The sequence below is a fragment of the Oreochromis aureus genome, linkage group 6 (genome assembly GCF_013358895.1).
Source record: "Oreochromis aureus strain Israel breed Guangdong linkage group 6, ZZ_aureus, whole genome shotgun sequence".
Lineage (NCBI taxonomy): Eukaryota > Metazoa > Chordata > Actinopteri > Cichliformes > Cichlidae > Oreochromis > Oreochromis aureus.
Genome location: NC_052947.1, coordinates 36405082 through 36432203, shown reverse-complemented (window position 1 = coordinate 36432203; position 27122 = coordinate 36405082). Strand labels below are relative to the sequence as shown.

At 41.7% G+C, this 27122-nt stretch overlaps 1 protein-coding gene across 3 annotated transcripts; it reads left to right on the top strand.

Annotated features, from left to right (window-relative positions):
- The first annotated feature begins 18118 nt into the window (after positions 1-18118).
- pcdh18a (protocadherin 18a) lies at positions 18119-26249 on the top strand. 3 transcript variants are annotated; one of them, XR_005613248.1, is made up of 5 exons: positions 18119-21087; positions 21786-21874; positions 22518-22690; positions 24578-25501; positions 25612-26249. XR_005613248.1 is itself a non-coding variant. In XM_031752081.2 (4 exons), the coding sequence occupies exons 1-4, from the start codon at positions 18613-18615 to the stop codon at positions 25435-25437; spliced, it is 3564 nt and encodes a 1187-aa protein (XP_031607941.2). In that variant the 5' UTR covers positions 18119-18612; the 3' UTR covers positions 25438-26249. The 3 variants fall into 3 exon arrangements, 2 of the variants coding, with proteins under 2 accessions (XP_031607941.2, XP_031607940.2); XM_031752081.2 differs by having other exon boundaries at positions 21819-21874; positions 24578-26249; XM_031752080.2 differs by having other exon boundaries at positions 24578-26249.
- Positions 26250-27122: the final 873 nt, after the last annotated feature.

Below are 27122 nucleotides of genomic sequence, written 5' to 3'. Positions count from 1 at the left end.
AAGTCCGCAGGACAAAAGGCAACAGAAGTCAGGGAGGTGGGTAGCTGGAGAGTTGTGTTCTACTAATAATGGAGAGGAGGGTGTTGGCATTCAACCTCATGGACTAGGGCCATGGAAACAGATGTGAAGGAGGGAACAGGTTGGGTGGTGGTGGCGGCAGCATAGAGCTGGGACTCAGACTTATTTGGAGCCAGAGAAATGCAGTGAAGATAAGAATTAGAAGGCAATAGGACAGAAAATAGATGATAGTCAGGCAGAGATATGGAAAGGTAATGCAGGGCAGAGAAGGGGAAATGATAGTCACAGCTGCTGAGCAGACAGAAACGAGAGAAAGTAGTGAGAGCTACTGTAATTTTCTAGGCAGAATCCAGCGTTGTAGAAAAATAACGGGGGCTTAAAGTGAGACGGAGAGAGGAAACTGAGCTGAGTGAGAAAGAGGAAGCAAAAAGGAGCAGAGGCTGTGAATGTGAAAGGGGTCTTTGTTTCCCATAGTGCTCTGTTATGACGCCAGAATCTAAACCATCCATTCTAAATGGCAAGGGCTGCTAGCCACAGCACACACACACACACACACACACACACACCTACACACAAGGATGACAAAGCACAATCACACCTCTTTCCCATTCTCTCTGCTCTCCACTCTCGGCTCATCTTGTACCACTTTCATACACACTCACCACACTGCTGCCAATTTAGATATACACACATAATCAGAAGATAGTTCGCTTGGTGTGGTGTGTGCCTCTAGTCTTATCTATCTTATGCAATTCTGTGTAATAGTGTGACCATTATGAAGCAACCGTGGTGACGGCTGTATGGGGTTAGTGGGAGCAAAACTGGCAGCAATCCCTAATGCCTCCATCGCTTTGGCTTGGCCTATTTTTTTTCCCCTTTGTACTCCTTGCTGTCTCGCAATTCTTTAGGCAGTTGCTGTCATTAAAGTCAGAGGCACTTACATGTATATATGCTATTATTGAAGTCGGAGGCACTTATCGGTGAAAGGAATTTTAGTTCGTTGCTCTCATTTAAATAAGAGGCACTTTATAAGCAGTGCTTTTGTAGACACTTGCTTATCAGCACTTATCTGCATAGAATTAGAGTGAGGGAAATTGTTGGATCAGAACTGTGTGGAATGTTGCTATCATTAAAAGTATACTTGTACAATTTTATGGAAAGCCAGCAAGGATGTAAAAACCTTCAGCAGACACAGACAGACAAAAATACACATTCACACGAAAACTTCAGAAGCAATAAGAAGATAGTTCATAACACTTCCTGACCTGCTACCTCACTGTGTGCTCCCTGCTTTGGCTGTCAGATGTGGTTAATGAGAATCTCTGAGCTCCCATAGACTGGTGTTCCTATAGAGAACAGCCTGCTGGGATACACACACTCGTACACACAGGCATACATTGGTACTTGCCTAGGACACTGAGAGCCTTGTCATCACACAGAGAGGGACCTGCTGGCCTATTGTGGATCCCCGTGGCACAGGGATCACCTCTTATCCCCAGTAAACACACAGAACTCTTCACATAGTCCTAAGCTTTGTAAGCACACATTTTTGCCTATTTCTTATGTGCTTTCTACTCAGCTCTCATTTTAATCACAGCACCCACCCCCTTTATTTTTTTGCCATCTACCCCCTGTCTCTTTCATTTTCTCTCTCTCTAATAATCCCCCTTACATCCATCTTGCTAATGCCCCCATGATCCAAACCCCCCCCCCTCCCTTCGGAGACGACTTCTCCACGGCTTCTGCTCTCCCATTCAGCCTGGCTTGTCCCCATGTATTCATAGAGATCACTGATGGAGTGAAGAGTCTTTGTCAGTGGGTCAGCCTCCTATAACCCCCCTCTGACCCCACAGTCTACACATTCACACACACATTTGATGCTTACACACACTCTGGAGCCTTCTCACTTGCCATATGGCATGGGCAATGAACGGCCAACAAAAGAGAGCTAAAGAGGTGTCAGAGAGGTTTTGTGTGTGTGTGTGTGTGTGTGTGTGTGTGTGTGTGTGTGTGTGTGTGTGTGTGTGTGTGTGTGTGAGCTGCATCAATAGAAGGCTAAGCAGCCAGTCATGAGACAGGGTGCAATAGATGAAATTGATTTCTGTTTTTTGGGCTGTGGATAGAAGAGGGAGGGGATTTTCCACCTTTTCTTCCACCGTCAAACTCATTGGCTCAATGAAGAGTAATGACAGCAGGCCCTGACTGGAGCACAATGAGGGCACACTTGATGGAGTGTTGAGCAATGCAGATCTGTCTTCATCACCGGAGTGGATTTGTTTTAGCAATGTCAACTATAGCACTGCCATCATTTTGTGTCATCACAATGTCATCATCGTCATCCTCAACATTTCATTTTTAAGTCCTTAATCCTACAGTTTGCTTTAACAATGGCTTGAAATCACCAACTTTTCTTAAAGTACTGACATTTTTCAGATTCTTTTAATGTCGTAATAATAACGTTTTGTACAGCTTCACTTCTACGAATAATAATAACATTGTAATTGCAATTAAATTATTTACTGAGATATGTGAATAATATAGATGTACAAAAATCCTTGAAATAACCCTTATAGAGCAATAAATATGAGTAGTCTGGCAGCTAGAGTTTTACGCTGATTTTCAATTTCATTTCTAAATAAAAGTTAATCTAGCTAAAACACTTCATGATTGTCCGATTGTTTTGTTTCAAATACTCCATCAAACTGTTTTTGTGTTGCCATGGTCCCAGATCTAAGCTATTACTTTTGTAAGTAAAATGTTGTTATGACCAATAACAATAATGGACCACAAATAAGACCAAGGTTGCAATCTGTCAGACTTGTTCCTAATGTCTGCGGACCTTAAAGTGGTTACCGTGAGATCATGAGGGGATTGAGGTCAGCCCAGGGTGCTGGTTCCATTTACTTAAGAGAATAATCCATAGACTTAGCATTCCCATATAACACTCACATTGGGCAATAAAAAATATTAAATGAACATTCCAAAACTAGATAGATTTTTGCTTTTATTGTGTACATTTGGTTTGTGCTTAAAAGTAAGACATGAAATAAAGGTTTTTAAGACAACGAAAACACACTACAACTGATGTTTACAAGACATAACAGTGAGTTCATGGGGGGCATTTGACAAAATAATATTATTCATTGTCATTTTACTAGTTCTATGTCTTCTGTACATTCATTCTCAAGGCAGGGAAAAAGGACTGGAGTGGAAGGGTTGGGTATGGGGGTTGGAAGTGGTGGCGTGATAGCATTACAGAGGTTTATTTATATATATTTGGAAATAATGAGCTAATTGAAGAGAGGTCTGGCAGAAAATTGGAAAGAAATAGAACAAAGGGATGATAGAATTGATAGTATGACAAGGTGAGTAATTTCAAAGTAAAACAAACAATAAACAATCAAAACTAAATCCCAAAATAAGATTGAGAAACAACTTTCTTTCTTGTCTTTGTATTTGAGATATGCCGAAAGACTGGGGGACAATCAGTCACAGTAATGGACACCTTTTCCAAAAGATGTTAACTCACTTTAAAGCCTCTCACTTTCCTTATCAGGAATGCTTTCTGATAAGCTTCCTTACACAGTCTACATTTTCTGAAAAAAATAAAATAAAAATAAAAACTCTGTTGTGAAATGTCCAGACTGATGACTCCATGTCAAGATTGTTGGTTGTAATAAGAATTTGCCAACTCAAGCATGTTTTTAAATCTTTCCATCACCGCATTAACGGCCGTTAAACTAGTAATGGGAATAATGGCGGCTCAGAAAACCGCTGATAAAGCTCAACTCTCTACGGCAGTTTGGATTAAATTAGACTGTACTGTGGAAACAACTTGTCTTAGAGCTTTTTAAGGAAAATTAGTTTTTAGGGAAAGTTAGTTTTCCCACAGATGTGTGTGTTATCTGGAGAAACACTCTTAAATGCAGAAATGGTGCCAAATAAGTTTTTAGATTGTACCATTTTTAGTCTTTTATTTTTTTTAGAAAGTATCTTAAATTCTTAAAGCAACTTAAGGTGAAACTGGATAAATGAAAAAAAGAATTAAGTCATGATATCGTAGGAGTGTTTTGTATTATCTGAGACATGAAATATAGGATGACTTTTCTTTTAAACTGGATAACAAATGCAATAAATAAACATCCATACCTTATCTTTATACATTGTTTATATTCATTTATTTTAATCGACTACATAGTTTTAAATTGCTGCATGAATCATGAGAAAAGAAAACCATAGTTTAAAAATTCTTGAAGCAACTGCTATTGTTTTATTTTTATTTTTTTTTTCCCTAAAACACTCAGTGCTTGTGTTTGTTGCTCAGAAGCAGACCTTCTTCCAAAACCACCTACAGGAAAAGAAAGTGTGTATATGTGTGTGTCCACAGCAGGGTGAGCCTCATGCCCTATTTCAGTCAGGCCTGATATGATCAGACGTCAGATCGTGAGCTCTTCGTCTCTCTCTGGCTCTTGGCGTTTCTGCTCGAAGGTGAGAAAAGGTCTAAACGCTGACACAGTCCAACATTGCCTTTGATGTTCTGTTACCACAAAGACACAGATCCACTGGAAACAAGCCTCAACAGATGTAGCAGCTGAAACTCAGGCATTGGGTAATAATAAACTGATAGACATTGACGAAAGCTGAGGAGGGACAAAGTTCAAGTGGTCCCTGAAAATATTCTGAAAGGTACATAAATACAACAATGACACTATGGTGTGGTCATTTTTATGTGCTGTTTATTTTACAAGGTCAGCAGCATCACCTTTTAAAAATGCTTCTTGAAATAGTTTGTTAATAATATCAATTATATATTATTTTGTTACTTGTGTATAAAGTACATCTAATGAGATTTGGACAGTTAAATGAAGTAGCCTGTCTAACGTCATCTTTCACTATCTTATTAATTGTCCTTTCCATTTTTAGGCATTTAAAAATCTGACATGTTTGAAAAACGTGTTAGTACAGATGTTCATTAAAAGTGAAGGTTTTTGTGATGTTAGTCAACATACCAACAGCGCTGTCTTCAACTCCTCCAGCTGACACATAACTTCACACAACACCTGCACACCGCCCCTCCCCTTACTAGCAGCTGAACACGTGAAGAGTAGCTGATGTTCACAACACTGAACAAGACTTTATGAGGAACTTCAAGATGTCAGTAAAACTCCTGGTTCAACAACACTGCAGTATTAAATGGTTATCATAAGCATGTTAACTTTAACCCCTTGACTGTTAACAGTATCTGATAGCCACACTACCCTTCTTTTAAGTTATCAATAAGAAAATGACTAGTGGTCGTAGCTAATAATAAAATGGCAAAGGTCACGTTGAAGCTAAGCAGCAAACTTGTGAATTTAACAGAATAACACAATTATTTCTATACTGTGTGTTTTCCTCAAGTGCCAGGCTGAAGCTGAGGAAAAAATCCACCAGCAACTAGTCGAAAACAGTGGCAGCCAACTTTACCAACTCTGTTTGATCAGCAATTAAATATGATGGCAAGTCACCAAAAGCACACCAGTCTCTCAGACAACCTTGGGTTTTTTTGTGTTTATTTTTATTTGGACAACCTAAGAGAATATTAAAATAGTTATCATATCTATACATTACAGTTCTATAATTGTATCTTTTTAAGCAAAGCTACTTTCAGCTGTTCCTTATTAACAAGAGGTTGCCACAGAAGGTAGCTCCACATGTTTTGGTTTGGCACATTTTTTTGCTGGATGTCCTTCCTGATGCAACACCCAAGAGATTTGTGTCTCCTCACTCGTGAACCACTTGTTTTGCGAAGGTATAAGCCACTCAGACAACTTAAAAAAACATTATTGATGTTAATGTTTGTACTTTTCAAATCTTTATTAAAAAACAATGTTTTTTAATGTTTTCTTCCCTCTTTTCCACTCCACATTTTGAAAATGGTATTGAGTATGGAGTATCAGTACTGAGTTTGAAATTCTTGTATTGTGACAACCCTAGTTCACAGCAATGTGGTTCTCTCATCATGGTAATGGGGGAAGTACGATGGCAAGTCAGAAGTTGGTGCAAATAAAGCCCTTCACCAATTACCACATCCTCACCCTTAGAGCAGTTGGAAAGTAAGTTTTGCATGCTCAGAAGTACACACACACAACATACAATTATGGAATAAATGAATGATACGGAAAGTCAGAAATTCAGATAAAACTGTGGTAACAAAACGGGCTTTGGTAGAAGTAGTGGAAGTGTAATTTTTATAGAGCTTATATAAAATATACTTTCATAGTAGCTTGTTTGATTAACTGGTGGTGACGCAAGCAAAGGATTTGAAAAAGTATACAGACATAGTGTGAGGATTTTTTTTTCCAGCATCAGTGACACTTGGGGGGTGAAAAGAAGAAGGAAATCGGATTATTCAAGAGGAATGGCAGACTTCAGATCGGCTCCATCCCTGTAGAAACAGACTGCAGGGACTTTTCTTTCCATTTCTTAAACACATTTCTTCCCACACATAATAGCACTTGACTCAAAACATTTATGTGAATCTTTTACAGTCTGTGATTAATTAATTAAGTCATTCAACTCCCACGCACGTTACTTAACGTCAACGTACTCAGGTGAAAAGAATGAAAGCTAAAAGGAGAAGGAAACAGAGATATTACATAACAGACTTTTACAACAAAAGTGTTCACATTTTCTGCTTCAGCTTTCCTTCGCTGAGTCCTTTCCCCTCTTACTCAATTTAAACAATCAGCTTCTTCAAAGAAATGCATATTTATTTTCGAAGTTGTGCAACATCTATCAGAAGTTCTGGATAATTGTTATCACTTTATATACTGAAACAGAGTTGGTGGGTGTGAAGTATTCTATCACAGTGACTGCGACTTGCGCGCGCGGACACACACACACATAGTGTAAGGACAAGTGTGCACACATATATGTGCATGAGCACACACAAGGCCACAAATCACAGGTCTCATTTAGTTCCCTTTCTGTGTTTTAATTAGAGCCGAAGCAGGCTAATCACTTCCTTAGTAGACAGCATCACTAATGAGACAGAGGGAGGAGCTGAGAGGGAGGGAGGAGAGAGATAGACATAATTGTAGGGAGCAAAAAAGAAGGGTCATGAAGGAGAAGTGGCAGGGAATAAAGAAATAAGACATGAGAGGTTGTTATGAATAAATAGATTAAACTGAAGAGAGCACAAAAAGGAGGTAGAGGAGGATGGCTATATGATACAAAGAGCAAAAGAAAAAAAGAGGGAGAGATGGGTGGAAGAAATGGACCAGGGAGAAAATTAAGCTTGAGTTGACAGCAAACACATTGACTCACAAAGAGAGATGTGGCTGGAGTGACAGAGAGAGAGGGGGATGAACTTAAAGGACGGGAACACAAGAAAAGTAAAGGAAGCTTGGACACATATAGTGGGAGAGTGAGAGAGAAGGCTGAGAGAAATAATGAGAGTCCCTTACCTCCCACAAAGACAGCCATGTCTGACCTAACCCCCTTCCTTTCCCTCCCTTCCTCACTGTTTCTCTGTGGCTGAGCCTTTCATGTTGTCACCCTCAGAGTGTCTGAATAGCCTTTTATTATTCAACAGTCTGGACAGGTCATGGGGTCATGACACAGACCACCACCATGCCACCAGCAAGCATCCAAACACACACAGACATACGCACACACAATAATCATAATTCTCATACACCACGGAATAAATGGGGTAAGCTATTTGTGAATGCAAACAGAGACAAAAGTGAAATGGTAGCCAGAAAACACTCACACTACTCTAACTTCAGCTACTCCATGTTGACATGTGACAGTCCCCAATGCATTCATTATAACACTTGTCCACCCCTTGTTAACTTACTATAGCTATCTGTCCAATGCATCTGTAGCACTGGGAGCTGGTACCCTGGTATTTTCTACGCATCTGCTCATGTAGCTGCACGTACGCGTATGTGCGAAGGTACATGACTGTTTGTGTGTGACAGGGAGAAAACAGAGATAACAGTAGCTTGGTGGTATCGGCTCTATCTTATCTCCTACACAGCCAGAAGCAGGTATACAAGCTAATTGGAAAGTGCCAGACACACAGTAGACTGGTGAAACATGCGCTCACCTTTCCAGCAAGCACAGCAGACTAGAGAATTGGCAGCTGGAGAGTGAGGGAGACTAAGAGAAAACCATTGATGGGAGAGACCAAAATGATAGGTCGAAAATGAGACAAAAGGAAAAAGAAGTAGAGGGAGGAGTGACAGAACAAGAGGAAGAGATAGAGATGGAGATAGAGACAGGAAAATTGTAGGGAAGACAGCAGAGCTCACAGATACAACATCAACAAGACAAATGGTAACCAAGGCACAGTACACTCTGAAATACCTCAGGTATTGTGCCTATTCTGTCTGTAACTGTATTGTCAGCGCTGAGTATTGGGAAAATAGGAAAACAAATAGCATCTCCTGCATTACTCGTCAGTATGTGACGCTTTCCACTTCACTTAGTAAGGAGCAACTCTCTCAAATGTCAGTCCCAACCTTTTTACAATCTTAAAACATCTCTGTATAGTCTGTCTGTGATATTTGCAATAGAGGTCTCAGAACAGCCTGGGCCATAACCTGTATAAAGGCAAAAGTGGCCTGAGTCACTTCTCCCTCATCTTCATTAGTGAAAGAGTCCCTCAGGACCAAACTATCAACTATACATTATTATAGTCATTTCAGAAATTTTTATTTGGTTGTGTATTTGCGTAACTAATACACAAACAAAGCCATTAAACAGCTCCAGCGGTCACAAAAAGAAAGCATATTTAAAAGAAGATTCAAATGTCAAATAGTGAAAGAAAGACAATGTGGACAACAAGATAGAAAAAAAATGTCTGGTTTTCATCTCATCCTCTGTAATAGAGTCCTCTTTGCCCCACACAGCTCTGATGTTTTCATTTGAGACTATTTTTTATTCATTGAGCCTGCTTTCACTGGAACTTTTTTTTTTTACCTTGGCCAAATACAGAAGCTTCCTTTGCTGTTTTTCTAAATATTTTAGGTTTCTGTTTAGGTTTTTATGTCCATATTGAAACTGCACATAAAGAATGTAGAAAAGGGGAAGAAACAGAAAGAACTTCCTGTGTTAGTAGAGGAAGGCAGATACTCTCAATACTGGTTTCAAAGCAGCATTTAGTTTAGTGGTAAATTACTGATATATATCCTTTACCTTCATGTGTTTCTCAAGACCTTAGTAAAGTAGCTTTGAATTAATGAGTAAACCATCCAATTTAATTTACATTTATTTTCAATTAAGAGAGAGAAAAGAAGGAAAAAAAACAATATAAAGTGTCTTGGTAAAGTGTAAGGCAGTAATCTTCTCTCTGAAAGGATGAAATGACCCCCACTACATAACACACTACATGCAGGGGACAAGCGCTGCAGTATTTCTTTTAATTTGCTATGGATATGTGTATAACAACATTATCAACAAGCATTAGAACAATATAGATGTTATATGGTGGAGAAGATGTATTTTATATTGAACTACTGCCTGTCCAAATGTCTGTGCACATCCTAGCCATATAGTATTTCACAACATTTTAATGGTTTTTACCAGCGTTGTATTTCTATTTCAGACTTTCACTCATATGACTCATAATGACGTATCTTTTTGAATGCATCATCAAAAACAGAGGAGGCCTTGCACAAGGCTAGAAGCAGGTGAGAAGTTGTGATAATGGTTATTGATTACAGAACTAGCACACTGTGTCCTGTCTTGTTTTTTATTACAGATGAAAAGCCATCATCCCTGCGAGGCTACTTAGTGTGCTCAATGAAGAGGAATGTGTGGGAGAAAGATGTTAAATGCTGGATATGTATTGCTATATATAAAAGTAATCAAGTGTGAACAAAAGCTGGTGCTGATGATGATGTGGCGCATGTGGGAATTAATTTGGCTAATTATGATGGATGCTTGTTTGGCTCGTATGGGGAAAAAAAGAAATTTTAGAGAGCATGCTAATCAACAAAATGTGCTTGTATATGTTTCCTTTTTGGGGGGGATTCATTCAGTAAGACTGATTGTGTGTAATCTTACTTTGTATCAGCATGTGTTTGTTTTGAGCCTGCACTCTTGGAGATCTCTCCCTCCTTTCGTACCTTTGATGAGACCCCTGGGAGTGATGGTTTGCACTTCGGCAACATGTTTTTTTTCCCCCCTTCTTGAGTCGGAGTTTGTCGTAACTAAAACCATGAGAGAGCCTCCTTGCCATTTGCTGTTTATTTGGCACAGGAAAATCTCTGATGTGAATTAATTGCTTGTTAGCTGAGAGGAGCCAATAATAACAGCCTAGGAGTGATGCAGACTTGACAAGACTTGTTTAATGATTAGCGATGGTGATGAACACTTCATTACTATTCATGTACTGTGCAGATTTTTTTAAGCAGAATACAAATGAATTTTAATGACTCGAATTACATTTTTGTTAAGCCTTTTTTTAAAAGTTTGTGAATAAATTAATGCTCACTTGACAGTTCACTAAGTACACCCCTAATCATTTTGCATACAAAATTATACATTTTTGACACTTATTTCAGATCCTCTATTTTCCTTCTTTTTATAAAAACTATTATGGCATCAAATAGATTGAAAATAATTGATGTCCAGGTTAATAAGCAGGGATGATCTAAAAGAGACGTTTGTAAATGAGGGATAATCCCTCAGCAGAGTCTTCCATATCACTGCAAAAGTGAATGACAGTAGTCAAAGTGTAATGCATATACACATCAAGTAAGGCAGTGAAACTATGCAGTTGTCTTTAACCGTTAAGAAAATAGAGAGTTTAATTGTGTAAAATTGGCTGCAATATTGCATCCATCATCGATCAGTTTTGTCATATTTTGTCTACTTTCCATTTCTTGTCTGCTTTTCCAGCCATCCGTTATGAGTGTTCCTTCCCTTCCCTCTCCCTCTGCGAATCACTGCCTGCTGAGCTGATTGAACATGTGCTATTCACTGTTTGGATTGTGCCCCAAATCCCCTGCAAAAACTTGAAACACCATGTTAAGCATTCTCCAATAGAGTCCAACAGCTTGTGAAATATGTGGTCAATTTGTTCATGTTTGTAACAATGCTGCATCCAGAAGAAATGACTGTCTAAATCCACTTTATCATCCAACTTTGTATAACCTTTTCCAAGGTCTTTTTTTTCTCCACACCAAATCAACAAGAGCTCAGGTGCAGCTAGCCTGGTGTATAACTAATAGATACTTGCACACACCGAAGCCCTACCTAAACACGCATGCATGCACTAACACACACACACACACACACACACACACACACACACACACACACACACACACACACACACACACACACACACACACACACACGCACAAACACACACACACAAATTGAGCAAAGCATCCTGGCTCTGTCAAGGTTGTCACAAATCAATCCAGAGTTGTGTTTTCATTAAGCAAAGGTGAGAAGTGGAGTGTGCAAATGAGAGAGGAAAGAGGTTTTAATCATGAACATCTGAGGGGCCAGAGGGTACACTGGAGAAGTCTCCGTTTCTTTTTTTGTCTTTACTGCACTCCTACGCCTCTCCCTCCCACGTGTCTTTATTTTATTTCTCCTGATGCTTTGAATTCTTTCTTTGTCTCCCCTCACACACACACCCCTACTTCCACGGTCCCCTCTAACCTCCTCTCTCCCCCTCTACCTTTTAACTCCATCATCTCTTTGAGCAGAAACTTTCCACACTTATATACTCCTTGACCCTTCTTTGCTTCTGCCTGTGTCTTAGTCTTTTCATCCAGGCTTTTATCAAGCCCCAGCACATTTCAACTTGTGCATCTACCTTTCCACGCTCCCATAGCTTCATCATCGCTTTCCTACTTCTTTCCCCTGCTCTTCAACCTCTTTCCACTCCACTTTATCATGGCCCCCCATTCATTCTCCCATTCCACAGCTGTCAGCTCTCAGAACCTCAAGAACCGTAAATCTGGTCCAACCCCAGGAAGTGGGTCACCAGGGGACACTTAAACATGTAACACTCCAGAGAGGGCCTAACCCTGCTAGAAAATCGGCTCATGCATGCAGAGGTACACAAGCACACGCTCATGAGGACTTGCGCACACACATAGACAGGTTTATGGATGCCGGGGTTGAAACAGAGCAACCTAAGTATAGGTCTGTGTTATTACAACTCATGTTCTTCTATTCAGTCCAGGTTGTTAGGATTTATGCGCAGGAGAAACAAGAGAGGCTTTGTGTCACATAAACCACACTGTGCTGCTGCACTTTTACTGAGCCTGGTTTCCTCCTGCATGAACCCACACCCATCAGTCTGGTGTGTGCCAGCAAGTCTCTGGAGCTAGTTATGTTGTGTTTAATCATGCGTGTCTTTGTGTGTGCTCCAGAGATCTCTGGTTTGAGTTAGTCTCTGTGCTCTGCAGCTAATGTCGCTATTTGTTCTACTGCTTTAACGCACTGTAGCTTAGAAGCTAACATTTCCTAATTCAAACATGATGAGAAATCCCCAAAAATTCTTTGATTTGGTTTGGGGGTTTTTTGGTTTGCAGGAACACACAGATGACCTCGACCTCATTACAACTTCTTAATCAAAACCACACAGCAACTTTGTCTGTGCATCAATGAAAGATTTGCATTCCATCCCAAGTAGGACTAATGCAAATGTTCTGATACTGTTCACACATGTTTACTGACATGTTCTAAAAGCAGCTTGTCACTGTCTTTTCAAAATGAATACATCAAGGATGACGGTTGCCTTCAAGTGAAAAAAAGCTTGGCCTGTCCTCATTACTAGCCTGACGCACATGCTCTGTCAACAAAATCGCACCAAATGGGACCAATTCCGTTTGGATGAAGGACGTCTCCGAGAGAGTTCCTTTTCTAAAACACTAATCTTTGGACCACAAATTAGCTGTCAGTCATCGGCTGTACACAGCCATCGTATCGGGGAAAAGGCAGTCCCCAACAAATCAACAACATGTCAATCACCCATACACACAAACACATGCTCACAGCTATCGACACAAGAAGGTACACACTCGCAGGCCGAGACGTGCATGAACACACACACACACACACACACACACACACACACACACACACACACACACACACACACACACACACACACACACACAACAATCAGTGAATGTGTCTTTAGACTAATAGCTCCTAACTGTGTTTTCTCCATTAATTCAAGGTGACTTCAGCAAAGCATTAGAGAAGGGATATGGAACTTAGGGCTCTGAAGTGCTCTCCTAATTAATATAAATTTTCAGTTGATATTGCCTCAATGAATTGCATTATAATTTTATAAATTTAGCATGTATTAATTCTTATCACTAAGAAGAAACCATTTAAGAGTCAAGAAAATGTGTCTAAGTATCCAATTGAAATGTGTGTTAGCTGATATTAGATAGTTTCTTTAATAGGTTTTGAAGCTTAATGACTTTCAATCAATATTAAATGAATAGTAAGTTTTCCATTTCATGCTAGAAAAGAAGGCTGGAAGCAGAAGGAAACAACTGGTCTATCGTTCCTCAGTATAAATAGGTTTTATCTTTTTTTCTTATTTCCTACAAAATTTAGGATTAAAAAATGTAAGAACAGTTTGTGGCTTACCAGCAGTTAACACTCCAGAAATGTCAAACTGTTGCTTTAACTTTGAAATTTAACATGCGCATATGTGATAACTCTATAGAAGAAAAATTTACCAACCAAATTAATACGCTATTTGAGATGAGGAAGCATGTTCAAAACATTGAGACAATAAGCAGAATTCAGCAAGGAACACAATCTGTCAAGTGATCAAATAGCTCTCAGACAACATTTGCAGTTTAGTGTAATTTAGCTTTGAGCCACTGTTCTTTCCTCAGGTGTGCAGAAACACACAGCTTTTGGGATTTTTAGTCTAATTTCAGTATCGTTTTCCTTCATCTGACTTTGTGGCGGCAATACAAACCTTATTTCTAGATCTCAGCATTACTGTGTCTATGTGACAATGTTATAATAACCACTAGAAAGCACTGTCCGATTGTTTTACCAGAATTATCATTTAATGCACAACTGAAATTTTGTCCAAATAAAAGCAATAATAAGGAACTGCTTAAGTGGCAGTTTAAATTCCTTCTGCTTTGACAAAGAAATTCAGTAATGTTTCACATTTTACGTAAGGGTGAATCTTACTTATACAATATAAATACAGATAGCGAATGTGTTTCAAATCCTGAGTGCTGTGGTGCTGATTGCTTGTGAAGCCTTTGTGTTTCTCTGTGCCATGTCTTGGTTGGCCAAAGCACCTCGCTGTCAGTGCCATTCAGTCAGATAAAGTGTGTGAGAGTGTCTGCTCATGGATGCATGTCTGTGTGTGTGTGTGTGTGTGTGTGTGTGTGTGTGTGTGTGTGTGTGTGTGTGTGTGTGTGTGTGTGTGTGTGTGTGTGTGTGTGTGTGTGTGTGTGTGTGTCTGTGTGTGTGTAGAAAGTCAGCTAGGTATGAATCAGGGAGAGAGAATGAGGCCAAGGAAAGGATGACTGGATGATTAGACACCCAAACTGCTCCTTCATGTCAAGCAAACAAATGAAATAGTCACCATCCCACAACTGCAAGAGAATAGAAAATAATTTGGTTATTTGACTTGACAATACATAAAAAAGCAGGTCTACAGGGGGAATAACTGCCAACACCCAAAGCACTAAGGGTTCACAAACTTACAGTCACTACGGGCACCAAGAGTAGAATGGAACAGAATAGAATAGCAAATGCATTGGTCATCCATACAGTATAACCATCCCAGAGTTAAAATGACACTTTGTACTGGTCTTGCAGAGGAAAGGTATGAATATTTTATACACCTTTCCTACCGCATAAGTCAGTAAAGTCTGTAAAAAAGTAATAACAGCCTGTTCTTTTCATTGGATGCAGGGCCGAGGGACTGGCAGAGCAGTGCAGTAATGCGTCCACTTTAAAGGTGACCAGCCTCATTCTTTCTTTGCCTCATAGTTCTGCCTGGGCTATAAATTTGTCGCCCAACTGTTGACATCGCTTCCAATATGCTGGGCTCAGACTGTGATCACCACATGCACTGTGAGCAGGAACAAGGCAGAGCACTCTTTCTTGTCTACTCAGTACTTACGCACACACATAGACACACATACACGCACCAGTGGTGGTCATAAAGTAATAAAACTCTGTGGAACCCTAATGAAAGCAAAGGAGTGGGGGAGAGGGGAGAAGAGACTCGGATGAATAACAATCATTGCCCTTATGGGGGTGGTTGTGTATGTATGTGTGTGTTTATGTGAGTGTGTGTGTGTGCAGGGGGAGGTATCAACTTCTCCCTCCCTCCGTTGTGAAAGCAAATTCCCAACCTTTCTGTGGTCCTACTCCTCCCCTCCGGAATGGAATCCACCAAATCGCTGCTAACTGAATAATGTGACAAAGAACGGGCAGACGAGGCGACAGATGCTCGCGTGCCTTTACAACCAAACCACCACAATCACTGTTCACTTGCGCGCGTGCACACACAACCACATGCATTCCTCTTGACTCCAATCTGAAGCGACCGGGGTCCAGAGGCGGATTTCTAAGGCCGCTCCACCTGCTGCGCCTGTTGACTTCGAGGGAGGGGGATATGGCAGTGGATTGTCATTAATGTTGGCGGCAGACGTTTAATTCACACTATTACTTTATGACTACAAGGCCCGAACACACGGAGGCAATTGTTAGGCAAGCATAATGAAGAGAGCTGCACACGGGCACTGGAGCTATTTGTTTGTTTGTGCTGATCGCATGCATTTGTGGAGACTGATCTGGGCTTTAGAACAACCCATGGATCAATAAAATTATCTTTTGGGACGGGAGCAGAAGAAGTTAAACAAAACCAAAATCCAAGAGACATGGCATCTTTGCACCTGCTGTAAAGGATGAATATTTGCAGCTCAATGGGTGTCCTTAAGCACTAAAGATCATGTTTGCTCGGCTCTTCGGGTTATACAGCGTAGCTAAATGTATTAAGCCTCCATCTGCTTTTTACTTAGATTATACCCCCTCTATACATTAATTGTTTTTATTCTGCGCAGTGTTTAAGACCCCGCGCACCCGCACCCCCTCCGCCACTTTCTCTTTCTTTTGCTCCCTTCTTCCATAAACTCCAGAGCTGACTTTGTTCTCCAAATGTGATTAGCTTCTCCGGGACGCCGGGAGTAATTGCATTACTGCATTGTGAGCATTTGGAGCTATGGAAATGTTGGGTGTCCGTATCAAACCTGTTTAAATACTCAGTGCATTATGGTTAAAGATGTGCAAAAGACGGGTGAATGCAAACATTTTGCAGACATGGCTCAGGCGATGAATAGACAGGGAGCGGGAATAAAGGTTTTCCGCCAATTTAAGGCTGTGGGTTCAAAAGAGGAGCTTCTGGTTGGTGTCTATGCACTTTTAGATTTTTTAAATAAACCATTGTTTTCCGGGTAATTCGTAAAAAGCTTTAGAATCGGTGCAGGTGCGTTGCTTTAAAGACTAGCCTACACTGAATAACCTAGTTCATATGGATAACATCATTATGCTCAGTGATGTGTGTATATCTAATTTCTATTGCAGCAGTGGGTTTAGCAACTGTTAGTACTTTATTGATTTGTTTTTGAGATACTGTATCTATTTATTTCTTAAGGTTAACTTCAGGTCAAAGCTTTCAGTGGTTTTGAAAGTGTTGACTGAGAAATTTCCAAAGAATGCGATAAGTGAAGGTGAACGAGGGAGTTCTGAGCTTAGTTTCTTTTAGGTGAAGGTTGTGTTCTTTCTGCTCCAAATGGTCATCCGCATTAGTGTCTCATCTTCGGTGTGTTCTATAATATTTCATTTCAATATGTATGAGGAGTTTTGGTGACTGAAGCTCTGATGAGTGCTTTTTCTCAGTCTTTTTTGACGCATACACAAGAAACACGCACAAGCACGCGAGCGAACACCGTGAATAGCTCTGGAAAAGCTGCTTGGTACTCTACAATCCCCCATGACAACTCATTTCCTCACAGTTGTGTGGGGTTCGTGGCTCCGCTGGAGTCTTGTTTGGTCGGCTGTAATCGCTGGGTCCCGGTGCCAAACAAACCGCGCCAGATGGTCTCCAGAATGCACATCCCAGTTGTGCACATTGTAAACCTTAGATCTCTCTCTCCCTTTCGCTTCGTGCTTTTATTCATTTCTCTGTTTATGTTTGATTCTCTGGCCTGTTTGCACATTTGCGCCAATTAGATTCCCCCCCTTTTTCTAGTGAACAGAAAAATACATGCCCAAACTATAGAATTGTGGATGCTCCGTTGCTTATCAGAAACCCATCCTGCGGGGAGTTTGATGTTAAACAGATTTGTGCACGGGGACAGAGCTGTTCCTCGGCGTGACCAACTCTTTTAAGGCATTCATTAGAGTCCGGCTTCCTTTCAACGCGATTCGCCACACAGCTTACCCGGCTTATACCCTCACCCATAGACAGCTACAGATGAGGCACATGTGAAAAAATATATTGCGCTGAACACATCTCCTACAAAGTGTCTGAGCATGGAGAAGGGGGTAGTCAGCTGCCACTTGAAAGAGCAGAAAAAGACTTGGTACAGTACAAGCTGGTGGCACGCATACGCACTAACGCCGAGACACCCGGTGCGTCAATCATTCAGCAGGAGTGTGTGGTGACAGCTGGTTATAGCTGGACTAGGTTATATGTTTTATTTGAAAAGTGTGTCTATCAGTGATTCAAGTGTAGGGACTTACAAAGCTAAAGATGAAGGTGACTGTATATCTTTCTTGTTTAATGATAATTTAGACTCTTTGTGTCTCCGCGCAGTCTGGAGAGAACAGACCCGAAGCGAGAAACTCGTAAACCTTCCCGGGGTTTTATAGCAACGGGGGAAGCAATTTCAGTATGCTCTTTTTTAGTTTATTTTCTACTCTGTCCATTGTAGATGCGTAGTCGTTACTCTGAAAAGTGGTGAAAGTGAACCCCCCACAGGGCGGGGTTTTTACCCTCCCCCCCCCAACCTCCCCACACACACTTTATCCCTTTCCTCCCTCTTGCGCCTCCCCTTTCCTCTCTTTTCGGAGTTTGAGTGGCCACCAGCCAGCTTTGGATTTAAGGATCGTTTGTCTTTCCTGGGATGTGAAAAAAGGGTCGTGGCTGATCTACAACTAGTTCGTTGGAGGCGGTTATTTTGGGCAACTCTGTGTGCAGAGGCACCTCAAATAGAGAGAGGGAGCGAAAGAGAGCGCACGGCGCACAGACCAGAGGCAGGGAGGAGAGAGAGAAAGGCGCACAGATTTCATTGGAACTCCGCTGGTTCCCCCGCACACTGGATGCGCGCAACAGATCTGTATGACAACGGAGAACAGACAGAAACACATTCGGATGGTTTTATGGAAATTAGAGCAACTTAAGCAAGCTTACATTTAACAATCGGGTGTTTTTCCCCTTGCCCAGTGGAGAAAGCAATGTAGCTACTGAATCAGCGAGCTCAGCATTTAATAAGTTGAAACTGGAACAGATCTCCACTGCATTTTGCAGTCATTTTTTGGACTTATTTCGGAGTTCAGCAAAATACAAAGGAGACCAAAATGAAGGGACTCTTTCTAACAAGAATGTGGAAAGTTCTGGCGGTTTTGGCACTGGCGACGCAGCACATCACTGGCAAGACACTGAAATATCAGATTTATGAGGAGCAGAAGGTTGGCACTGTCATTGCCCGCTTGAAAGAAGACGTCGCGGATGTTCTGGCTAAACTTCCAAGCTCGGTGCCGCTCCGCTTTAGAGCTATGCAACGAGGAAGCTCGTCTTTCTTCAATGTGCGCGAGCAGGACGGAGAAATCAGCATCAAGACCAAAATTGATCGCGAGAAACTCTGCGAAAAGAATCTGAATTGTTCCATTCAGTTCGATGTGCTAACACTCCCCACTGAGCACCTCCAGCTGTTTCTCATCGAGGTGGAGGTGTTTGACATTAACGACAACGCACCTCAGTTCGCTCGCGCCGTCATCCCAATTGAGATCTCCGAGAGCGCGGCCGTGGGAGCGCGCATTCCCCTGGACAGCGCCACAGACCCCGATGTCGGGGAGAATTCACTGTACTCGTATGCCTTAGAACCAAACAACTTCTTTAAGCTTGACATTCAGTCTAGGACTGATGGGGTTAAATATGCTGAGCTGGTGGTGCTCAGGGAGCTCGATCGGGAGGAGCGCTCTGGTTACGAACTTCAATACACGGCCTCTGACAGGGGCGTTCCCCCGAGAACGGGTTCGACCCTCCTTAAAATCAGTGTTACTGACTCAAACGATAACAGTCCAGTTTTTGAAAAGTCGTCATATGTCATCAATCTGCCAGAAAATTCACCTGTTGGCACTCTGCTCATTGACTTAAACGCAACGGACGCGGATGAGGGCACAAACGCCAAAATAGTCTACTCATTTAGCAGTCATGTCTCTCCGAAAATAATGGAGACATTCAAAATTAACCCCGACAGCGGTCACCTGACTCTCATCAGGCGCGTGGATCACGAGACTGCTAATTCTTATGATATCGATGTGCAAGCACAGGACATGGGTCCAAACTCCATGCCCGCTCACTGCAAGATCCTGGTCAAAGTGGTAGACGTCAACGACAACAAACCTGACATCAGCATCACTCTCATGTCTTCTCAGGGGAATGGAGATGCAGCGTATGTATCTGAAGCTTCGCCTTTGGACACATTTGTTGCTTTGGTCAGGGTAGAGGACTTGGACTCTGGACTGAATGGAGAGGTGGAGTGCAAGCTTCATGGTCAAGGCTATTTCAAATTGCAGAAAACATATGAGAACAACTACATGATTTTGACCAATGTGTCTCTAGACAGAGAGAAGAGGTCAGAGTTCAGCCTGACTGTGGTGGCAGAGGATCGAGGGATTCCAAGTCTTTCTACTGTCAAACATTTCACTGTGCATGTAACTGATGAAAATGACAACCCACCACGTTTTGAGAAGGGGCAATATGAGATCTTTAAATCAGAGAACAATGCCCCTGGAGCATATCTGACGTCCATCTTGGCCACTGACCCTGACCTGGATTCAAATGGGCAGGTGAGCTACTCCATCTTGGAGAACTCTGTTCACGGCAGTTCTATCTCCACCTATGTCACCATTGACCCCTCTAATGGCGCTATCTATGCACTGCGCACATTTGATCGAGAGGATGTTAGCCGTATAGCCTTTATTGTGCAAGCAAAGGATGCAGGAAAACCAGCACTGCTCAGCAATGCCACGGTTATTCTGAACATTCTGGATGAAAATGACAACCCTCCAGTCATTGTGGTCCCTCAGCTGTGGAACTTCACTGCAGATGTGCCTGCTTCAAAGTTTACAGAGGCTGGACACTTAATAACTGTGGTTAGGGCAACTGATAGAGATACAGGAGTCAATGCTGAGCTCATTTGCTCTATAGTCAGTGGCAACGAAGAAGGATTCTTCTTCATTGAGCCAAGAACATGTGAGATCCATGCCAATGCTAGTTTGGAGAACTTCCCCCATGACCATGCAGAGCTGACTGTTGTGGTCAGAGATCAAGGAAGTGAGAGCCTCAGTGCTAAGGCCGTTCTGAAAATCACTCTCCATGAGACCATTGAGAACCACGGGTCAGTAACAGACCAAGGAGAGACTTCACTTGATGTATCTCTGATTATCATCATCTCCTTGGGAGCCATCTGCGTCGCACTCATGTTTATCATGGTGGTGTTTGCTTCTCGCTGTAACCGGGAGAAAAAGGACACCAGGCACTCCTATAACTGCCGGGTAGCAGAATCCACCCACCAGCACCACCCAAAGAAGCCCTCACGCCAAATCCACAAAGGTGATATAACCTTGGTCCCCACAGTGAACGGCACTCTCCCAATCAGAGCCCACCACCGCTCCCCTTCGGCCACACCTCCCATGGAACGAGCCCAGATAGGGAGCAGGCAGAACCACCACAGTCGCCAATCCTTGAACAGCCTAGTGACCATTTCGTCCAATCATATTCCAGAGAGCTTTGCCCTGGAACTGGCACACACAACTCCACCAGTTGAGGTAAGTGCACACACACACACACACACACACACACACACACACACACACACACACACACACACACACACACAGAAACAAATTACTTTCAGATATTTCAAATATGATCCCTCAGCCCCTTTCCAAATTTTCTTTCTCAGTGTTTCTCTCTCTCTCTCACACACACACACACACACACACACACACACACACACACACACACACACACACACACACACACACACACACACACACACACACACACACCAGCCTTCTCATCCTCACACAGCTGTCCCTGTTTGAGCAAATTAACTCATCATTTCCATGTGTGACAGTGACTTAATCAACACTGCCCTGTAGATCAAACTGATTCTCATTAAAAACTGTTGATGATTATAGACGTGTCTTTGTCTTTACCTTGTTTACACCCTGTCACCATTACCTCCATCATGACCATGACTCACCCCCCCAGTCATATGTCTACATATTCATCTAGACTCACCCTCAACCCCCCTTTTTGTTTTAACATCATCCATTTTGTCTCATCCATTTTTAGCAGACCCTCCATCATCCATTTTGTGTTTACTCATCCATTATTTTGTCTTCTGTGTTGTCTGTCTCTCTTTTCCCCTTCCTCAATTCTCCATCTGTTATTCATCCCCCCTTTCTGTTTCTTTTTGTTTGTTTTATTTTGTTTGTTTTGTCATTTTTTTGGGATGTAGCAAGTCTCACAGCTTCTGTCCATGCTCCATCAGGGCCAGTACCAGCCCAGACCCAGTTTCCGTGGCAACAAATACTCCCGCAGCTACAGGTAATTTACCCCCCACCTCCCCAGCCACCCGTTCCCCCCCAAAAAGATTATCTTTTGTTTACTTTTTAAACCTCTTGTTTTTCATTGTGTCCGACATTTGTCAACAACCTGTTGTGCAGGTTTCCCTGTCAGTTGATCAGTTACATGTAGGTCATGATTTTATGGTGTCCAAATGGTTTTTTTTTTTTCATATTCCAATTGTCATACCAATGTCTTCTGGTCTTCTGTTCTAAGTGTGAAACCCTTAGATGTCTGAATATCACAAAAAAATCCTTTGTGCTAAAAGGAGCTCAGGTTATAAAGTCTGCATCCATCACTGCTTTCATCATAATATCTGATTATGATCTTTGGATGATATATTTATTGATACCCTAGTGGCTGCTATGATTTATTTATGGATGCAATTTACCTGCGTGTAGAATTAATGGGTCAAGGCTTGTCACAAGTTTTGACAGATTCCAGAAACAGCCCTAAGTTTGATATAATTTGTTTGTCACTAATCTTCTCTAAGGACAGATTGATTTGTTTAACCTGCAAAACAGAATGTGCCACCTGTGTTTGTCCAAAGTGTAAAATTCTATTACTTATTTTCAGACTATACTTATATGTGTTCATAGTCTTTTTTTTTAATGGCTTCTCACAGGTATGCGTTACAAGACATGGACAAGTTCAGCCTGAAGGACAGTGGCCGTGGGGACAGCGAGGCGGGGGACAGTGATTGTGACATGGGGCGGGAATCCCCCGTGGACAGACTGCTGCTGGGGGAGGGCTTTTCTGACCTGATGCACCTTGAAATGCACCATCGACTCCACCCAGGTGAGATTTTGGTGATGCAACTCACCTCTTCAGCCTATGTCCCTGTGTAGAACGACACCTTTTCCTGTTTTGCATCACCTTCATAACAGCATGACTAGGTGCCAGTCAGCTGACTTACATACCCAACACCTTCTATTGCAGCAACTCACACTCAAATATTGCTTCACCATCCAGAGCATAATTGCACCTCAGTTTTATTGTACTTTGCAGAAGTTGTCAGTTGTAGGTTTCTGATTAATTTCGTGTCTTGCTTCACTTTGAGTCAGTTGAAATGGCCATTTTCCACTCATGATCTTAGAAATAAGATCATTTTTCTCAGTTCAAATTGAAAATGAGCTACAATTGAAACAAGCTGTCTTCCTGCGGACCGCGCCCAGGCACCCAGTGTACTGCCTCCCTGACAAATTTCAGCACCATGGACAGCACCAGGCCTAAGCCCATTATTTGTCTGTACACCTGCCTTTACAGCCACTCCATTCACCCTGTTTCCAACACAATCCCTATTGTACTCAGCCCCATTCTTCCACACAGCCCTCATTTCCACGCTCGTTATCACACTGAGAGAGGTTACAGTGTGTCTGGCTGTTACTGTGTGTGTGGTTGTGTGTGTGCGTTATCTGCCCCTAAGATAGAGTCGTGTCTGTAAAATCCTCCCTGGAGCGGAGATGAGTCGCCTGTCACTCATCGGTATGCGTCTCAGAGTGCTGTTTTTTTCCCTCCTTCTTTTTCTTTTCTTTCTCTTTTTTTCCCCCTGGTGAGTGACAGTGGTGCGCTTTCATGTCTGAACTGAGGAGAATTCATAGTAATTGCTTTTAGAATTATGTTATTCTCTCTCTTACTGACTCCATCCTTCTTTTGCTTTCTCCTTCGTGAGATCCTGAGGATCTCTCGCCCTCTCTCTCTTTTGCTCCCTCATTTTGTTAATGTATTACAATCTTTACAGAGATGGATAACGCGAGTATTGGTGGATGTGGACAGTCCTGCTCTATCTTATTTTTGTTCTCCCTTTGAAAATGACTTGGAGGTGTTGGAACCCTTCTCCCTCCCTTTCTCTTCTGCTATCTTTTATGCTAATATAAAAGAAAAAGGAGGGGAAGAAGATAATGGGCTGAGAGGGAGGATTACCACTGTTTCTCTTCAGTAGATTTAATTTGTTTAGATTTTTCTATTTAGATGGGCAAATGTGCTTTTTCATGCTGGATAGGATAAAAGAACAAACAAGCAAATCCCTGCCTCAGTCTTGTAGTTGGAAGATGGGGACATACTTGGAAGTACAGCCAAATATTACATTAATAGCTGCCTATGATGCCATTTGGGTGGGATCTGACACTTGTCTATTTGTTTATTTAAATCCTGTCATAGTCTTCATACCTGGCACTACCTGGCCCTCCAAACAGGAATATGAAGAGTCTGAGAGAAAAATAAATAAATAAAAAACCTACAAAGCAGAGCTGTGATGTTGATTTTAATGAAAGACTGAAGTGGTGCACCATGAAATATTAATTAGATATTGTACATGGATCATTCTAACAGAATAAGGCATGGCTCGTCAGACTCAACAGCATCCCTGCTCCTTAAAGAAATCAGCACCTTGTCCTCCTGGTGAACTGTGTATCACTTCAAATATAACACTTTCACCCCTCTTTACTTCAGTCTCAGGCTTCGTGGCTTGTATTATTCAGGGATGTTGACATTTTCCGTACCAATTGACAACCATAAAAAAAAAATGGTTTTGTCTGAGGATTTTTAAACATATGATTTGTTTGAGTTGTTTTGCAGACCTTTTGTTGTTACTTTGCCTGATGCATGACGAATGTCAGAAAGATTTTTGTAGTTGAACCATCTCTTGACTCAGTGTCATTTTTTTTGTTTTGTTTTCTGCTTTAGCTATGAGACTGTGCACGGATGAATGTCGTGTCCTGGGACACTCTGACCAGTGCTGGATGCCTCCCCTCTCCTCCCCCGCTTCCTCTGCTGACTACCGCAACAACATGTACATCCCTGGGGAGGAGTCCTCCCAGCAGCCTCCGCTCGATGATGACCAGTCCTCCGTTGACTCGGAGCGCCGCAAGAGCTTCTCTACTTTTGGCAAAGAATCTGGGAATGAAGAGGAAGGAGCTGGAGGTGTTGTCTCTGGAGCAGGAGGTGATGTGTGTGCAGCTGGAGGAGGGGCTGGCTCCCTCCTCACAGAGATGAACTCTGTGTTTCAGCGACTCCTACCCCCTAATATGGACTCCTATGCCGAATGCACTGAAACAAGCCCAACCTCATCGTCATCAACCACTGAGAGAGGAAATGGACGAAGTGGCAACATTGTTGGTAACCACAGTAACAACGCTGTTCCCCAGGACAACCGGAGAGGGTTGCTGCCAGGCGGTAAAGGTCCCAGTTACCCCCCAGGGGTGGCTGCATGGGCAGCCAGTACTCACTATCTAAACCCAGGAAGTGGGTCTGGAAATGGGACTAACCATGTTTCCTCCTCCTCTTCTTCTTCTACTTCTTCCTCATCCTCATCCTCACCCTCAACTTCGACTCCCACTTCCACCAGTGGCCAGCCTCCACACTTAAAGTGGCTACCAGCAATGGAGGAAATTCCAGAGAATTATGAGGAAGATGACTTTGATGGTGTTTTCCATCAGGGTCACCAGAGTGGCAAGCGTAGCGAGAACCGCCACGAGGCTGGCATGGATGCAAGCGAGCTGGTCCAAGAGATCAACAAACTGCTGCAGGATGTCAGGCAAAACTAGAGAAAAAGAAAAGGCATAGCATTGTTTCACTGTGTGATATGAAGAAATATTTCACCACATTATGGTAAATGCTTGTTCCTTGTGCCAACATTAAAAAAGAAGAAAAAAAAACCATTCACATTCACTGTAATGCTCGTCTTGTTTATTTTAACAGATTTTCTCCTTACCTTTCAGTGCTGAGAGAAAGGTAAAAAAACAGCACTGAAGTTGTGATCTGGGTGACTTAAAAGCATCAAAGCGAGCACTGAAAGAACAGATTGCTCAAAGTTGCTTGAATGAGTGATTTCAAAAGGAAATCCACCGACAAAAACTGTACCCTTTCTTCATTTGTAATGTTTACAGCAGCGTGAAGAGACTCCACAGGGAGAAAGCAACAGTTGTGTGATCTAATTTCTGCTCTTACAGTGTACAATATTGTACAGTGTCTGTGCAAAACGGCAAAACCAACTTGAATATTGTGCTACGTCTCCTGTTTTGTTATTATGGAATGTAACTGTACAATTTGATCTTTGTATTTTAAAAATACTCTTTTTTACTTCTATATATTTATATGTGTCCATGTATGTTTGTACAGAAAAAGAAAACAAAATGTCTATTTTTTATATTTGTCACTGCATGTCTTGATATCACTCAATGTGTCTCTTTTCCTCTGCCCTGTTTATTTTCTAAACAACTGTATTTAATTTTGTTATTGAATGTGTGTGTGCATATTGAAAATAGTCACATTCCAATGCAGTTCCATGTTGGAAGTGAGTTTTGTATGGTAACATTGTGACCAGTGGACGATAAATAAAGTGGAGGGATTCATAAAAGTGTTTGAAAATTATTCTCGGTGCCTGAGGTTTTCAGTAATGACTTTTATTTACATTTATTCTTTCATTTCATTTCTCATTTGAATTCCTCACCCAGTACTTGCATTTGCCCCATCTGTCTCTTACCTCCCCCTAATGCTCAACATTGGAATTGCAGCACCCTGTGTGCACAGAGCCAAAATCTCATGTATGCTATCTAGGCAGACCTTCCCCAGGCCCCATTATATCATGATTCACATGCATGACTCTACTCATAAACATGCCATTAGTGGTGAATTTATTCCCAGATGAACTGTTTAGATTTAAATGCATTTAGGCATTAATTTATTTTCAGATTAGGGGTTCTCGTTCTCACTGTCTCTCATCTGTGAAAGCATAATGCTTCTGGTAAATATGCTTAGCAAATGAATAGCATCTGATAATAGCTGCACATGACGAGAAATTAAAATCATGGTATTGTACAACTCTGCCATATGGACTCATAACACAATTAGGAGAAAGTATGAAGTGAGCTTTTGCCTTCCCCTTGCTTCCCCTGCTCATGATTGGGAGAACTTATCTTTGGTTGATACACTCATGAGCAAGAACACACAAATTAAAAACACGCACACACCCAGGAGAAAATAAGTTTAATTTAAAAGCGTAAAAAATCAAACAACCTAGGATAAATGAAGCAATTAACCTCATGAAACAGAGTTTTAACAAGGTAAAGGTTAGAATTTGCATACAGACACATACACACACACAGCCATAAGGCAGACACAAGTAACATCTACACACCTGCAAAACAAGACCACGAACACAGACACACATAAAAACAGGAGAATGGCTAAAGCATGTACACATGAAAACACCTAATAATGAAGTCATTTG

Coding starts and splice junctions, on each gene's coding strand:
- pcdh18a (XM_031752080.2), top strand. CDS start 18,613: ATGAAGGGACTCTTTCTAACAAGAATGTGGAAAGTTCTGGCGGTTTTG. Junction 21,088..21,785: donor ACACAACTCCACCAGTTGAG/GTAAGTGCACAC, acceptor TTTGGGATGTAG/CAAGTCTCACAGCTTCTGTC. Junction 22,691..24,577: donor GCACCATCGACTCCACCCAG/GTGAGATTTTGG, acceptor TTTCTGCTTTAG/CTATGAGACTGTGCACGGAT.